Source organism: Colossoma macropomum, unplaced genomic scaffold, assembly GCF_904425465.1.
Source record: "Colossoma macropomum unplaced genomic scaffold, Colossoma_macropomum, whole genome shotgun sequence".
Lineage (NCBI taxonomy): Eukaryota > Metazoa > Chordata > Actinopteri > Characiformes > Serrasalmidae > Colossoma > Colossoma macropomum.
This window is the reverse complement of record NW_023494799.1, coordinates 11,966,956-11,984,771: the sequence shown is the minus strand read 5'-3', so window position 1 is coordinate 11,984,771 and position 17,816 is coordinate 11,966,956. Positions and strand designations below refer to the sequence as shown.

The following is a 17,816-nucleotide window of genomic DNA, read 5'->3' as shown; positions in this document are numbered from 1 at the left end:
AAGCAGAAAATTACTGACATCAGCTGTTTTAATGTTGCTTCAGGCAACTACGGGCCTCACGATACAATATTATGATACAAGTCGCGTTACAATTTGCTGTTGTACGTCAAAATTTGTGATATGCTTGGTATTGCAATGTGACATATATTGCAGTTCTTAACTTCTGACTGCAAGCTGTTGCCCAGAAAGCAAACTCTGTTTTATCACATGAAGTTTTAAGTCTTTTTTATTCGAGCAGAACAGAATTGTGAAGCAAACTATTTTTAGGGCTGGGACGATAAACAAGTTAATACCATGGGATTTTACATGTTCAGTGTATGTGGGACAGTTTCCCTTTGTGCCAGAGGAGGGAATGAATACCAAGACCCTTTCACACAGAGTTCTACAGACAGTGGTTATGTGTATGTGCCTGTGTGTATTGATACTATACTATATGACCAAAAGTGCATGGAAAGGCTTCTGGGAAAGCTTTCCATACTGCCATGTAGTGCCAGATTTATCACTCCACAGTGGTGGCATGCTTCACACCACTCCAGCTGACACTTGGCATTGTGCATAGCGATCTTAGGCTTGTGTGTAGCCGCTCGGCCATGTGAACCTCTCAATGCACAGTTTTTGTGCTGATGTTGCTTCCAGAGGCAGTTTGGAACTCTGTAGTGATGCAGCAGAGGATAGTCGATTTTTACACTCTACATGCTTCAGCACTTGGCGACTCCACTGCGGGTTTGCATGGTCTGCTGCTTCATGTCTGAGCTGTTGTTGCTCCTAGACGCTTCCACTTAGGAGCACACTTGTTAGCAGCGGGTGTGGCTGAAACACCTGAACTCAACAATTAGGAGAAGCGTCCACATACTTTTGGTCATATAGTGAATTTTAAAAAACAGGAATATGTTGCAATATTAAACTGTTTTACATTAAAAAATATTAAAATATCAAACTTTGAGTTGCAGAGCCTGGTTGTGGACTAGAGGTGTCCACTCCCATGGGATTCCTGTGGGACCCGAGAGACCCACCACAATATCTTGCGGCACAGGACTAATTTTCAGTGTTGTGTGCGGGAGTGGGCGGGGAACCACGCATAAGGAGAAATCCCTGGAAATGAATGAATAGCCTAAATAAAGTAGAAAGATCACTAAATAATTTAGGTGAAATATATAATGAGAACAGTAAAACAGATAAAATGAATGAAATCTTTCTAAAGAGTTGCGAAGCAACTGATCAAGTGAAAAACATGCAAATTGTCGTTGCTTACAGAGACAGTGGAGCCTTCAGTCTGACATCCACAGCTTTGCCCAGCACAACACCAAAAATAACAGGCAGGAGCGGGACAAAAGATTCTGTTTTTCTGCGGGAGCAGGATGAAATCCTGCAGGAGTGGGCGGTAGCAGGACGAAATCCTGCAGGAGTGGGCGGTAGCAGGACTAGTCTCGTGCAGACCTCCATTGTGGACTACCACTAACTGTAGGAGGAGGACCTTCTTTCAGGGAGCTGATGTTGGTGTGAAAGGTTCGCTAGTTGCTGTTGATATCCAACACCAGAAACAGGGCCTACTTGACTGTATGTTGGGTCATGCAGTGTTGCAAGCCCTTGTTTCTGTTGTAGCCAGAGTAAAATGAGAATTGCTCAAATGCTGTAAGGAAAATTGCGATGTCCTCCAGAGCGCCTGCAGAGTTGCTTACTCAGCCAAAAATGTTGTGATACAACTCCCATAAGTCATTCATGTTACCTTTTGTCTAGATCGGTGTTTTTCGTCTCTCTCTACTGGATTGTGTCTTTTTATGCTTCTACATTCAGCTGGAAGTGATTTGGATGTAGCTGTGATGCTATTCAGAGTTAAACATCATGAAGCATAATATATTGTAGAAGACTCATACAGTGTAAACATTCACAGCTGGGCTGTATAAGAGGACACAATTACTGAGACTGTAAATCTTTTTGACATTTGTTGCACATGAGGCTGAAATTACAACCAAGAAATAGTAAACGGTCCAGCAGTGCTGCAGTGCAGTTCAACGCCACATCCCTGTGCTGAATGAAATGTGCCTCCTCTGCTGTAAAATACAGGGAGCAGTGTACTGTATAGATTGCCATGGAGGAGGTAGTAGTAGTGGGTGATACGGGTTCATCTGATATACTGGATGAAATTCTTCTCAAGGCATGACTTTGTCATCACTGCTATACTAGTATGACCCAAATAAATGCAGATAATGTATATATATATATAATATATCATATATATATATATATATATATATACATCGATCAGGCATAATTATCATTACGCTGTTCTTCAGTGGTCAGGACCCCCATGGACCCTCACAGAGCAGGTACTATTTGGGTGGTGGATGATTCTCAGCACTGCAATAACACTGATGCATAAACGGCTTATAATTGCCAAATTCCAGCAAAGTCTGAAGGCCATATATGACAGTTCGAGTGTGAGGCTGGCGTTACATGGTTAAAACTTTCATGCACCTAGTTATATGTTGTGAGTTGCTAACAAAATAATTTCTCTGCAAACTGATAATAACACAAAATAGATCAAAAACAAAGTTGCATGCAACACATTCATTTACTCAAATTAGCAGCTCGTATTTTTTTATACACTATCGATCTCACTGTAAAGTCAGCTGTGAGCTGTGATTTACATATTTGCAACATTTTTATCATCTTTGATTTTTCCACTTTTCAAACATCATACAATATTCTGTATGACTTATATTCTAGTTATAATATATAATACTGTAATAAATTACAGTTGTGTGTGTGTGTTAGCAGGCAGCCGGTTAAGCATCTGTTAGCATTAGCTGGCTAACCCAGCCACAACAGCTGCAAGTGTCTCAACTTAATGGAACAAATTTCATGAAACAGCCAATCAAAATGGTGGCATCATTATGTGATGAGTACATGTTTTTCAGTACTCGCCAAGCCCAGTACCATACTGAATTACATGCTTTGAATGAAGTAGTTGTTGGTGTAAAGGAGTGCAATGTACCTTAACATGTAAATCGTAAAATCTAGCTTTACATTAAATTGTTCAAATCTAAGTTTTATTGAACACTTCTATAACCTAAGAATAGCTCACCTGTTGAAGTCCCTGTAGTTACTGAATAACAAACCTTAGTATTTAATAATCCTTTGATCTTAAGTGGTTAAATAACATGCATTAGCTAGCTATGCTACATTAATTACCTTTGATCGAGTGCTGTTGCTGTACAGAAGAGAGAAAAGCACCTCTACAGCTGTAAGTAAAGTATCTTTCATAGTTTTGATCCTTGCTCCTCGTCGGCCTCTTGCAACAACAGTCTCTGCTGCACATTGACAGCAGTAATCATATCTGAGGCTGATGCATCCAAGGAGCTCACGTTTCATGTTGTTTAAGTCTTTTTGGCTGGTTGAGCTGTAGTCAGACATACATTGTGCGATTTTAGAAATATTGTTCTTTAGCGACTCACACTGTAGAGAAGCAGTCGTTTCATCCTATGTGAAGCGCAGCCTCTTCAGACATCTCTGTCTACTGACAATTTCAAATAAAGCTGTTTCACTCAAAATAACATGCCTGAGTACTGCGTAAACACGCAGAGAAACTGAGCTACAGCAGCTAAACAGCTAAAAGAAGGGGATATACATGGTAGGACAGTATGGTCTTAATGTTTATACTTCCATTCAGTCAAACAGAGTAAAACTAAAGCATAGACAGACTTTGGTAGCAATTGTTGACTTTTTCACCTCTGTTTTGATAGTCTACATGTGTCCACCCATATTGGGGAAGTGGTTGTGATTGTGGGTTTAAAATGGGCTAAAATAGCTTGAGTCATTTGTTCATCAGTGTGACAGTGTACAGTTGACTTATGTCGCATAGTACCAGCTGGTATCAGATGTTAATATCAGTGCCTTTTTATGAGGCTGAGTACATGTAAATGTATCAGTATCAATGCATCTGTAATTTCACCGAATACAAAATATTTTGTATCTGTATCTGTTGTATCTGTATATTTATATCTGTTAAATACAGGAAAAAACATGCTTTACTTTTAGTGTAAGTCAATGGAACCAGACTTTTTTCCAAGTAATTCTGGGCCATTTCTTGTGGTCCACTCATCTTGAAATGTACACACAATATAAAGGACAACAACTATTTTCAAACTATGTCAAAAACTGAAAAATGACAAAAATGCAGATACAAGGTTTTGGTCCGACAACAGCAATATACATTATTGAAAAAATACACTATACTGTGTATTGTATACTGCATTCCTGGTGATTATATACTGAAATCACCAGGAATCTTAATTGTACCATGATATACATTTTCTGCTATTATGAACTATTGAGCAAGAAGCTCTGTGAAATAGTGCTAATGTGTGTTTTTGGGTGTCCATGTTGGTGTGCAGAGTGAAGAAACTGGATCAACTTTAGGCAAAAGGAAGGAACTGAATGCCTCCCCATTCAGACTCTTCTGCATTATTGAAAATGCACAGAAACTCCGGATGCTGCAGTGAAAACACAGCAGATTGCTTTAGTGAGGGAAACACAGCTTCCCTCTCACTCCATTGTGTCCCTTAAAGATGTTTCTCACACTCTCTTTCTCTCTCTCTCTTTCTCTGGCAGGATGTCTGAGGCGTTGTCACAGCAGGAGAGGCTCCAGGCTATAGCAGTAAGTCAGACGTTCATGCCACATGTTCTCTCGGACCCCCAGAATGCACCCTCCTCGCCAAATCACAGAGTTTGAATAAAAATCAGATTTACACAATTTTCCACTTGAACGGAGTTGTTCAGCCAAGACATCTCCTAAATTTTGCTTCTTTAATTTTGGGGTGGAGCTACAAGGCTAATGTAACTGGCAAGCGATAGAAGCTTAAACCCCACCAATTAGTATCATGCAAACTGAATACCTAAATCATCACATGCTCGCCTCAAACAATCTTGGTGTTAAGTCATCTAAGAGCTGCTTCTGTAATTTTTCAGGGAAGGCCTGATGGTTTCTGTCTGAAAGTTTTACTTTATTCCTATCCAATCAGATTTTTTTCTCTGTGGTATTTGAGTAGATACATCTAATCATGGTCTCTCATTGGTGAGGGCTTCAGGAGCTGAAACTGAAGGTCTAATGTGTCAGATTAAGTAGTAATATAATGTGGAACTGACAACCAATCACGTTTTGACTTACAGTGAGTTGGAACAACTGAGAAAATAAATTGAATTAAAACATGAAAACATTAAATGTCTTTTACAGGCTTTACATGTTTAATCCAGAGTGACCAAAAAGGGTTGAAATGTGAACTGCTGTTATCTTTGCGCTAACACAGTATTAAAATCTCAAAGGAGTGCTAGAAGAAATTAGCATTATCCTGTATTTTTTCTTGTTTTTGTGTTTATGGGCTGAACTGAAGGCCTAGTGGTAATTGTCACAGTTCAGCACTGATAAAAATGGACAGAACACAGAAATAATTCAGGTTTCAGGTCTGTTACTACTTTTTAACCCTCACAGAAAAGTCACATATATGTTTGGGATAATGGGGAAAACTTTGTAAATTTGGTTTTTCAACTGTTTTTAATGCTTTAAATTTTGCTCTAAAATGAATTAATGGTCCCTCTTTATTAATTTAATTTCATTTGTCATCAGGAGTGCTTTAAACTGATGTTTGTGCCCAGGCCTCTTTTAGGCCTAACAGCAAGTAAACAGTAGCGTGTATAAAGTCACGTCTACACATCCACATCCTTCTCCCTGGTGCCAGAGGGGGGACTCCTGCTCCTTTATGTGATGTTTTTCTCAGCACCACCCAATACTGTGTATACACACAGCCCCCAACCCCGTCCTCACTCTGCCTTCCTCACACTCTGCTCCCTGCAGGAAGGAACCCAAAGGACATAATGCACCCAAGCAGTATTGATCTGGCTATCGCGAAGGTGCATGTGCAAAAAAAAAAATAAAGAAATAAACATACAGATTCTTCCTATTTGAAGTCCAATGACAGACAGCCAAGAATTTGGAGGTTATAAATGCAGATTTACATATAAAAATGCAAATGTTAAGTTGACATCTACACTACTTGGAAAAAAGTATTGGGATACCTACACATTACACCTGCAGGAGCTTTTATGACATCCCATTCTAAATCTGTAGGCATTAATATGGAGTTTGTCCCCCTTTTTCAGCTATAACAGCTTCCACTGTTCTGGGAAGCTTTCTACAAGATTTTGGAGACTGTCTTTGGGAATTTTTGCCCATTCATCCAGAAGAGTATTTGTGAGGTCAGACACTGATGTTGGATGAGAGGGCCTGACTCGCAATCTCCGTTCTAGTTCATCTCAAAGGTGTTTGATGGGGTTGAGGTCAGGACTCTGTGCAGGCCTTTCAAGTTCTTCCACACCAGACTCACCCAGTCATGCCTTTATGGACCTTGCTTTGTGCACTGGGGCTCAGTCATGCTGGAACAGTAAAGGTTCTTCCCCAAACTATTCCCACACAGTTGAAAGCATAGAATCGTCCAAAATGTCTTGGTCTGCAGAAGTATTAAGATTTCCCTTCACTGGAACTGAGGGGCCTATAGGCCAACCCCTGAAAACCAACCCCATATCATTATCCCTCCACCAAACTTTACAGTTGGCACAATACAGTCATGCAGGTAACTCCTCTTTCTGGCAGACTCGTCCATCAGACTGTCAGATAGAGAAGCGTGATTCACTCCACAGAATATGTTTCCACGGAGTCCAGTAGTGGCGTGCTTTACATCACTCTATTGTGATATGGCTATGTGCTTAATTTGTGCTTAATTTTGTCCACCTGTTAGCAATGAGTGTGGCTGAAACACCTGAACTCAATAATTAGGAGGGGTGACCCAGTACTTTTGTTTAAATATTGTATGTCCGATGTCAGATACTATTCAAATATTGTTATATTCATAGATCAGTGAAAAGTATAAGCACTAACATGCTGCACTGGAAGATATTATGTGCGTATGGCAGTATCACCACCAATCAGAGAGTGCTGCTTTTTTGCTTTGTCATTGATCTTTACATGGTGAGATAAGTTTTCAGCAGTTTTTGGTAATGATGTATTTGGCTCTTAGGAGAAGAGAAAGAGACAAACAGAGATTGAGAACAAAAAGCGTCAGCTGGAGGACGACCGCAGACAGCTACAGCACCTCAAGGTAAGGCTTTTGTGGAACATACAGCAAATAAAGTGAACAAACACTACTGTTCAAAAGTTTGAAATTACAAGAAACTATTAAAATGATATATACTTCAATGATCTGTTTATAGTAATGTCTTGTCAAGTTTATCTACCTTGAGATTTGATCACTGCCTTTCAAATACGAGACATTTGGGATATTAATTATATTATTATTTCAAGGTTGTATGGTTTTTTCAATAATTATGAAATCATCTATAGCTCTATTTATAGTTCTGGACACATCTAACATATTTTATCAGCTTCTCACTAATAATTTGGAACCTATGAAGTTGTAGTTGTAGTACACTTTCCCTCTTTACACCTCAGCCTACTTGTGTTTTAGCGACGTGCCCAACAGTTGGTGAGGGAAGCGATTCGGCTTGCTGTAATGAAAATACAGAGTTACTGCAGCTTTGAAAATATAAATTTACAGACTCCTTTCTAAAACAAGCACACATGAGTCTTTACTACGTGCAAATTATGAACTTTAGTCCTGAAATCTGCAGCACCCTAAGCACCTCCATTTCTCACATCCCTGCTATTGTGATTGATGGCAGGCATAATGTGGTCATGACATATCAACTTAATGTGCTACCACCTTAGTTGTTCTTCGGGGACACAAGATGTTTCCAAATATAGGACTTATTTGGCTCTAGCAAGGCAGTTTAGAATGATAAATTATCATTGTCCAGCTAAACTATCTGATTTTCCTCAGTCAGCTTCAGGTGGGTAGATATTTCAGTACTGGCAAGGCCGCCTGTGAGCCACATTATTGTTCCAGATTGTACACTTTATATGTTTTAGTGCTGATTGTTCGGCGAGTGGAGCAGCTCATTGGCTGAATGAAGCAGTGTGTGCTTACTTACATCGTGGACGTACGCGAGGCGGCATTATTAGGTCTTTTAACTGTTCAAAAGGTCTCAAAAATGTAACATCAGTGTTAAAGTGTGCAGTTCTGTGTTGAGGAAATGAAAACATTCCTCTATATAAAAATATTTAAGCATTTACAAACTATTATTTTGCTCAAGTGCTCCATATTAACTCATTCATTTTGGACCCACTCCAGAGCGCCCTCTAGCGTTTGACTACTCTCCTGACTACAAATTCTTTGGCAACACAAATGTGGACGATGTGGAGTCGGCAGTGCGATAAAGTTGAACATAGTTCAACCTTATGCATGTGCCGATTACCAATGGGTTGAGCAGGGTGGTTTGTGCTTTATCTTCACCACAGTGAAACGGTGTAACCCTGTTTTGGTTTACAGATATTTGTTTTTACTAGAGATGGAGGAATGTCGGCCGTGCCTTTTCTACTCATACTGACTGATGCACTACACAGGGAGTAAATTTATAGACAAGTAATTTTTGTCCAGGATTTTTATTTTTAATTGGAACGCATCTGACTTGTACAATGGCATTTTAGGGCCCCTGTTAAAAAATAAAAATAATAGACTTTGGGAATAAAGTATAATAAAAAAAATAATAAAAAAATAATATTTCCATCAATATTTTTAGTTTCCTGCACAGCTGTTTTGGCATTTTTATACTAAAAAGAATCCGGCGCTGATGTGTCAGGAGACAGGGAGACTGAGTATTTCTTTACTGGTAAAAATCGATACGAAAGTATATCTTTACCAACCCCTCAATGCCCCTCATTCTAACAAGAGGAGGTTGCAGCCTTCCTTTTGCAAACCCTTTGGCCACAATACTGCGACTTTTCCTGGTATTAATGCCACTTTAATGTTGTAATTCTACAACTTTATTCTCAAAATATTACGATTTTATTCTAAAAACCTTTTTTCGAAATATTAAGTCTTTATTCCCAAAATATCAAACCAAAATATTCCAACTTTATTCTTGAAATCTACTATTTTAAATTTGTAACAGTGGCTCTAAAACGCCGTCGTAGACCTATGCTTGGCGTCCAGTGGTCCACTCGAGTTCAGAAACACCCACAGATGATGAGTGACGAGTGATTTGGGCGACAAGAGGCGAAAAGCCGCTGATAGTGTGAACGCAGAGTAACTCTGTGTTGTCAAATCGTCTCTTGTGGGTGTGTTTGAGGCCACTCTTTTTGTCCCATGTGTACATGTACACTGTCGAGCTCTTCTGACAAGAATATGTAAAAATATGTACTGTATTCGTTTGAAATATAAAACGCAGTTATACGTTTACAAGTTTTTAGGTTTCTCTTCCATATTTTGAGTGATACTATTGGGAATAGCAACAAAAATCTCAGACAGCAGAGGCTCGTGTCTACGATTGGTCCGAGGATTTTGTTTGAGCCAATCAGTTAGATTCACTTCACATGATCATAACTCATTTGCATAACGTTTAGAAAATTTCAACTTGACTTGCCGCTTGTTGCCGTTCCGCTTGCCGCTTGTCGCTAAATCACGGCTACATATGTCACATGCTAGTGTGGGCGCACAGTGAGGGGCTAACTTACTCTAAGTTGGACGTCACTTAGAAAATGTAAACAAAAAGTCGACAATGGAAATATTGGTTAATGATGTTGTCAGTAATGTGAAACAGCAGAATATCTCTAATTTGAATGTCTCTGTATGGAATTGAGTCTGAAGCGTTGGAGCCATCTCCCAATTCCCAAATGCCTGGAATCAGAGAATGTGTCTTTGGGACTGACTCCCAGTTCTATTGTAGAGCACTAGCGTAATGTTATAATAACATTATATGTATCTGTAAGAAAATTGCTAATACATAATTGAATTCCAGACTAGCCTACAGGAAAGAACGTTTTCAGACGCTTGTCTCGATGGCTTGTATAATTGTGTTATGTTGTGTCAGCAATAACAGGATCGTTCTCCAGTATATGGTGGGGTGATGTTTGAACTACTGTTGCTGTATCATTTTCTTAGTGCTGAAGCCACAGTATTATCGATGAGCTTTACTTGCTTTGCTTTTACTTGTTTATTTATGAGGGCTGTGCTGTTTGCTGGGCCAGCCGTCCTGTGTCAGTAAAATAGCCTGCTTTCTTGGCAGTGTTTCTCCACACGGCAGGCGGAACTAAGGCGAGTCATAAAAGTTTTAGGGGATGGGAGGAGGGGGTGGCGCGCTGGGTTGGACGCAGCGGGGGGTGGTTCCTGGAGGATAAGAAGGGATTGAGCTGCAGTTTTGGGGCATCTCCGTGTGAAAGTGTTCTAGAGGTGCGAGCCAGGGCCAAGGACACTCATCCGTCAGACACAGGAAGAAGAAGAATCTGTATTTTGGGGGTGGGGGTGATAGGACATCCTGTTTTGTGCGGGTGCGGGGGTTGGGGGGGGGGCAGACAATGCTTCCTCTTGCTAAATAGGTCTTGCTGTTCTTCAGTTTTGGTGTCTCCAGGTTTGGGACTCTTAAGAGGTTTTTTTTGTTGTCGTTTTGTTCTACGTTCAAGGAAAACAACACCTGCCCTTTATATTTTGTGAACATTTCAGCAATAACAGGATGATAGAAATAGTCTTAAATTACTTAGAATATCCCATTACCTTAACTTTCACTGAAAACACATTTTTTCTGGAATGGGATATGACTAAATTGGGGAGAAAATTGGGCAAAAATCCCCAAAAAAGAAAATTTTCTGTTCTGCAAAGTTACTGATTATTATTTATTTATTGGTACTGTATCAAATGTATTTTGTAAAAGAAGCTGAAGGTTTTTATTCTACTGATCAAACTTTAAAGAGCAACTCCAACAACGAGAGACTTTTGCTGCGTTAGCCAGAGATAAGATCCAAAAACTCTCCCATTAGCAGTTTCCATGGAGCTCGCATTCGCAGTCAGCAAAATGCGAAATGAGAGAGAGAGAGAGTGAGAGAGAGAGAGAGTGAGAGTGTGAGAGAGTTGAATGCTTTGTGAATAGAGGGCAGTGGGCTTTCTGAGACAGTGGGGCCACCAGGAGTCTTTACTTGTATGTAGTTCATTTATATATGGAATAGTTTAAACCTACATGAGATAAATGTAGATAAAGCAATACTGATGCCTTAAAGGCAGTGAGGTGGCTCATTTTTGTTTGTGGTTTGTGGTATTTCAGGCTAGATTTGTTACAGGATTGGACTCATTCTCTTTTCCTGTGATATCTGATCCGGCATTCTATGCTGATGTCGACCTGATACCCGATACTTGATACTGATATGCCATCTTTCTGTTCTGTTCTGGTTGGCTGTGCCTCATTCAGAAAGCAGTCCAACACTCCATATAACTTAAGTGTGAATGGGAGGAGCTGAATAGGCAGATGTACACGTGGGTTGATTTTCATGACATCACAAAAACAAAGAATTGTGTAAAAATGTGATGTTTACAGTGTTGAACTTTCAATTTAAATGATCCAAAACTGTCCATTTATATTACATATAAGGGATTATATAATGATACTGAATTCTTAATAAATTTACAGATACAACAGATGTGAAACACCACATCTCAGTCACTGTCCAGCAGGCTGCATTGCTGATATGTTCTGGCTCCAGTGCTTCCTCTGTTTTGAAATGCTAGTTAATGAGCGCAGACTGATTAAAGGAAGACCACAGTCCCAGGAGTTAATTAGCACAGGATGCTAATACAGCTAATTGGCCTGTCTTGGTATGATTGGCAGTGTGGGTTAGAGTACTGGACTGTAGGCTCTGTAACAGGCTTTGGTCCTGTTCTCAGTCACCACTCTGTTGGAAGAAAAGCAGTTTTTGCTGGTTCGTTTCACCATTTTAGAACAATGGTTAGGCACCGGATGCATGTGGGGGAGCTTGTGATGCTTTGTCTTCTATTTTAGATCTCATTGTGTTTAAAACAGCTATTCGTATAGTAACAGGATATTGTAATTGATATGCTGGCTAGGATTTCTTAAACCCGAGGTCCTCTTACGTCCCCATAATTCATTTTTACATGGCCATTTTCAACCTCCTCTTCATTCCTTACAATCCAACAGGGTGTCTTTGTAACTGTACCTTTAAGACTGATTATGTAATGAGTTCAGTTCTATAGACCGCATGATGTCACTTGAAACCTTGAGCATCGGCCGTCAAAGTGTCGATGAAAAGCTTTTCATCCTGGTTCATTTTGCCATTTTAGAACCATGGATAAGCACATGCATATGAGGGGGGTGGGACTTATGATACTTTGTCTTCTATTTTAGATCTCGTTGTATCAGTGAGGAGGGCGTGTTCGCATATGTGTATGTGTGCATGTGAACTGCACTCTCCCACAGCGGCTCTTATGGGAGTATTAAATAAATTGCAAGAGATATTTAGCACAAGAAACCGCACAGCACAGCTGTTGTCTTGAAGACTGAGAACAAAGCAAAACACAAAAACCTGAAAAGTAAACAGCAAGAAGTGATATTAAGGATATCAATTTCAGGCAAATCTGATATTCGAAGTTGTAAGGCTAGGTGCTTCATTTGCATTGTTCCTCATTTTCATTTCTATTTTTTTTATTGTACTTTATTGATCCTACAAGGGAAATTGACATTGTCATTTTGCTGCCTAAAAAATCAGCAACCTAAAACTGGAAACCATTGTTTTTTTAATGAAGGTGCGCACACAACGCTGGCACGCTCCACCTGCTTTGCCAAACCATCAAGCATCCTAAACTGATGCATAAAGCCAAGGCAGGAGTGTAAAATGTTTTTTTTTTCATTTAACGTTACACCGATCAGGCATAATATTATGACCTTGTTTCTACGCTCATTGTCCATTTTATCAGCTCTGCTTACTATATAGGTGCACTTTGTAGTTCTACAATTACAGACTGTAGTCCATCTGTTTCTCTGCATACTTTGTTAGCCCCCTTTTACCCTGTTCTTCAGTGGTCAGGGCCCCCATGGATCCTCACAGAGCAGGTACTATTTAGGTGGTGGATCATTCTCAGCACTGCAGTAACACTGACGTGGTGGTGGTGTGTTAGTGTGTGTTGCGCTGGTCTGAGTGGATCAGACACAGCAGTTCTGCTGGAGTTTTTAAACACCTCAGTGTCACTGCTGGACTAAGAATAGTCCACCACCCAAAAATATCCAGCCAACAGCGTCCTGTGGGCAGCGTCCTGTGACCACTGATGAAGGAGTAGAGGATGATTAGCTCATACTGTACAGCAAGAGATGAGCTATCGTCTCTGGCTTTACATCTACAGGGTGGACCAACAACGCAGGTGCGTCTAATAGAGTGGACAGTGAGTGGACACAGTGTTTAAAAACTCCAGCAGCACTGCTGTGTCTGATCCACTCGTACCAGCACAACAAACACTAACACACCACCATGTCAGTGTTACTGCAGTGCTGAGAATGAACCACCACCCAAATAGTACCTGCTCTGTGAGGGGGTCCTGACCACTGAAGAACAGGGTAAAAGGGGGCTAACAAAGTATGCAGAGAAACAGATGGACTACAGTCTGTTATTGTAGAACTACAAAGTGCTCCTATATAGTAAGTGGAGCTGATAAAATGGACAATAAGTGTAGAAACAAGGAGGTGGTCATAATGTTATGGCTGATTGTGTATATCTTTCCTCTGATATATGTGGACATAGACAGTTTGCAGATCACTAGCAACAGGGATGATGCAGCTTTTTTTCTTTTTTCTGCTGAAGTATCAGGTCTCACTGTTACTGATCCCCCTGGCACATCTTTGAATATCTGTAGCTGCAAATTCAGAGTATTTTCAAAGGACCTCTGCTCACTGCTAAAACACTGAAAGTTTGACGAATGTAATCGCGGATAGTCTAACGGTTGCTAAGCAGTGATTGGAGAAGAAAAGAGTTAAGTATAGAGTTCCGACAGCTCATTGGGCCTCATTCAATATCTTCCTAAGTTTTTTCTTAAATGTGTTCTTGAGAAAGGTCCTAAGAAAAAGTCTACGTCAGATTCATCTCTAAATGTTATTAACTGATATTACTGATTATCAGGAATTTTAGCCTGTGAGAGCCTGTTTTCATATTAGTTATGTAACTTACTGCTACAGAATGCAAAGAATGGAGCATGTTTGCATCATTATAAACAGCAAACAGTAGTGGTGCTAGTGATGATTTCAAATACTGTTGAATTGCAGTTGATTTCTAAAATTGCCATAAAAGTTTCAGTGAAAAGTCTATCGTCATAATACCCGTGGAGAAATGTTTCGTATGAAACAGTTTCAGTATATTTGAACAGTTACCACCATAATACAGAAAACTGATAATTCTGGCCATCACGATGGGAAACTTTCATGTTCACATCTCTGTTCTCACCTTTAGAGCTCCAAGTCTCAATCTTTTATGTCACAATAATTTATATCTCAGAATATAAGAGAAGTGTGGCTTACAAAGTAGTATTTACCCAAGAGCAGGCGGTGGAAACTGTTGGGCATAAATCAAAATGTTCTGTTTTACTCTGAGAGATGTGTTACTGGCTGTGTGTGAGGAAGCAGACTGACATTTACAAAATCTTGATCAGGAACAGCTGGGAGAGGCAAGAATGTCCATGGCCTGCAATGCATTGTGTATTATGCCAAGAAGCCTCCAGGGGCTGACCTGTGGCCAAAAAATACAACTCGGTTTGATTGAGCAAAGTATTCCATTGTACGTGCGCTGGGTTCTATTTTCTGTTTGAAGGATTATGTGACAGTTTTAATATTTACTCTTTTTTTACTCTTGTTTTACATATTTGTAGCAGCAACTGGTGCAGAAAATAACCATCTATTGCACAGTTCTGGACCCTCACTTTATCATTTATAGTTGCCCAATATCAACTTGGATTGTGGTTTTGATTACGAAACCTCTTAATTTGAGTCGGTCTCAGCTCAGAATTGTGTAGCAGGTTTGCACAATATTTGATTTGTTAAATGTTATAATGATATTGGCTTTTGCAGTACTGATATCACAGTAATATACAAACGAGCCCTCTAACCAATCATATCTTTTTACTGTTTGCTGTGAGCATCTTAACTAATCATACTTTTGAGCGTGTCTGAGGGTCTTTTTTGTGAATCAGTGTATTCAAGTCATCCAGCAAAGTAAGTTATCTTGGTCAAAATAGTGCAAACTGATCTTACTGTTGATTTTTAATGCATTGTGAGATACATCATAATCACAGTGTGCAGTACTATAATCACAGAGCACCACCTAATGCGCTGTAAAATGGAACACGTTTTTTTATGTAGTTCAACAGATTTAAGTAGATTTTGGTCACCATCTTGTATCCCCCCTTAACACTGTCTGCAAAGTTAAGACACCAGTCGGACAGATATTTCTTTAACCATTATTTATTTCCTTAACCATTATTTTGCACCATGAAAGGACAATTTTTTTCCTCTAAAGTCCTCTAATCACCAAATTGTGTGTATAGCACACAGTATTCACATCTACAGTGAGGTCCATTAATATTTGAATGCTGAAATACACAAAATTTTAATTTTAGTTGTCTACTACAGGATACTGGAGTTGAACTTAAATAATGAATATGAGCTCAAAGTGCATCAGCTCTTTAATTTCAGGGTATTTACATCCGTACCTATACCTCCTTCACCCTGTTTCATGGGCTCAAAAGAAATTGGACGAACTAACAATCATAAATTATTTTATTTGTAATACTTGGTTGCAAATCATTTGCAGTCAATGACTGAAGTCTGGAACCTATAAACGTTTAATTCCTACACTGTTTAGGTCAGGGGTCAGCAACATGTGGCTCTTTTACTGCCCTGTTGAGGCTCCACAGCAGAGTTAGATTTTTAGGTAAAAATAAAATCGTCCTTTGCAGTAAAATAAAGCTCTGCTGATCGTTCAAACACAGTTTTAACAATAAATGGTCTTAAACGCTGGAGTTAATGCGTAACCCTTTGACCCTGAAGATTGTGCGCGGACTGTTGGTCAGATAGCAATGCAGATAAGTCTCGCATAGCTAGTAGTTAACAAAACGGCAAAGATCATTTGGAGACAAACGGACGTACTTGCATTTATAAGCGCTCCAACTGGTTTCCTGATACGTTTAATGAGAAACTGGCAAACACTAAAAAGTCGCCAGTCTAAAGTCAGCTTCTCGCTCAGATTTTCCCGTTCCACCTTAAATAGTGCAGCGTCCTGGCGCTTGAGGCACCTTTTAAGGTGGAACAGGAAAATTCAAACAAGAAGCTGGCGAACGAGAAGCGACTTCAGCCCCATAAAGAAGTCGAACGTTGAGAGACATTTTACAAGAAACTATTTCACTTTTGTGGAAAAGTTTCCTGCCGGAGATGCGAGAAAAGCAGCTACAGCTGAGCTAAAGCTCAAAGCAGAGCAAAGTAAGTCTGCATTTTTCGTTTATTTTACATTTTTTGGCCTGTATTAGTACATTAGCATATACTGAGATATATTTACAGCCAAGATGGTAAAATGGACATAAAATGTTGTGGCTCCCAAGGTGGTTTGACTTTTGTTAAAAGGACAAAATGGCTCTTCTTTACATTTGAGTTCGACCCCTGGTTTAGACGACTTGGATTTAAATAACATTGCTCTCAAATTAAAGCTGGTAGTCTGCACTTTGAGCTCAAATTCTTTATTTAACTTCAACTCTAGTAGCTTATGTAGGCATCCAAAATAACAATAACTTTCGTTGACATCCACATATTTATGGACCCAACTGTATTTTGTTTTAATCATCTTCTTAGTGTCTGTAATTTTGAAGAATATAAACATCATCAGCCTCCAAACGACGGGGTTAGTTTTAACACCGTGTTACAACTAAGCCTCCCAAATAAACAGTGTGGGGAAACTGCATATCCCCCCATATAAATTCAAACCAGTTTATTTTTTTTTAACCTTTTTTTTTCACAGTATTCGTGAAGAATGTACTTTAGATGTCAAATACTGCTCATATTTGTTTTGCTGAGTATGATTTTTTTATGTATTTAGGTTAAGAAGCTCATTTGGTTTGAATGAAATAGATCTGTATGTGTGTAGATTCATTGTATAGAGATGTACTGTTGGGTTATGCATCCCTAGTATGTAGTTGTGAATGTTCAGCCATGCCAGTCTCTGGATTACTGGAAGTGAGATGGAATCAGGCCCAGGACTGCTGTTGGGTCCTGAATGTCTGATCGAGCCTGTCCACTGCATTATTCTCAAATGAATGGCCATTTCCTGCCTGCGCTTTTTTCCCCAGCCAGTTGATGCCGGACCAGCAGTGGCTCAAATGTCTGCCAGTTGACAGGGGAATAGATGCACGTTGCCTGCTTAAGCTGCTGACCAGTGTCCACTTTACACATCTTGATTGTCATTGTTGAAATCAGCAGAGGCTTCCAAGAGCTGATCTTGGATCTGCTGTTTGGAGCATTCAGCACTTACCAGCTTAGCAGGCACTGTTAGCGCCCCGCCCAGTGTCTGACACGGCTCTCTCAGAGGAACGTTTGTGGGTTCAGGATGCTGGGGGCTCAGCTGGCATCTGCAATTCTTAATGGCTCGTCTTCATAGGAAGGGGATGCATTAGCTTACCTCAGTGTGCTGAAAGCTAATCGAGCGCTTACCGCAGACTGCTTTTGCTGTCAGGCAGCAAATCCTTGTAACTCAGAGAGCCAAAAGATGCTCAGCACAGATTAGCTGTCAAGACAACACAGTACCAAGTTTTAACAATCCAATTTTCAGCACCAGTTACCTAAAATAGCCAGAAGAATGGAGATTTCCCTCAGATGGGCTGTCTGTAATGAATCTATAC

General features: G+C 39.8%; 1 protein-coding gene across 3 annotated transcripts in view; it reads left to right on the top strand.

The window, feature by feature from the left end:
• The window catches only part of palm1a (paralemmin 1a), a 61,490-nt gene that overhangs the window by 19,135 nt on the left and 24,539 nt on the right, over window positions 1-17,816 (top strand). For all 3 annotated transcript variants that reach the window (XM_036586023.1, XM_036586022.1, XM_036586024.1), the window contains exons 2-3: window positions 4,612-4,657; window positions 7,071-7,151. In XM_036586023.1, the coding sequence (XP_036441916.1) occupies window positions 4,613-4,657; window positions 7,071-7,151 (126 nt within the window). In that variant the 5' untranslated portion in view covers window position 4,612. The remainder of the gene's footprint in view (window positions 1-4,611; window positions 4,658-7,070; window positions 7,152-17,816) is intronic.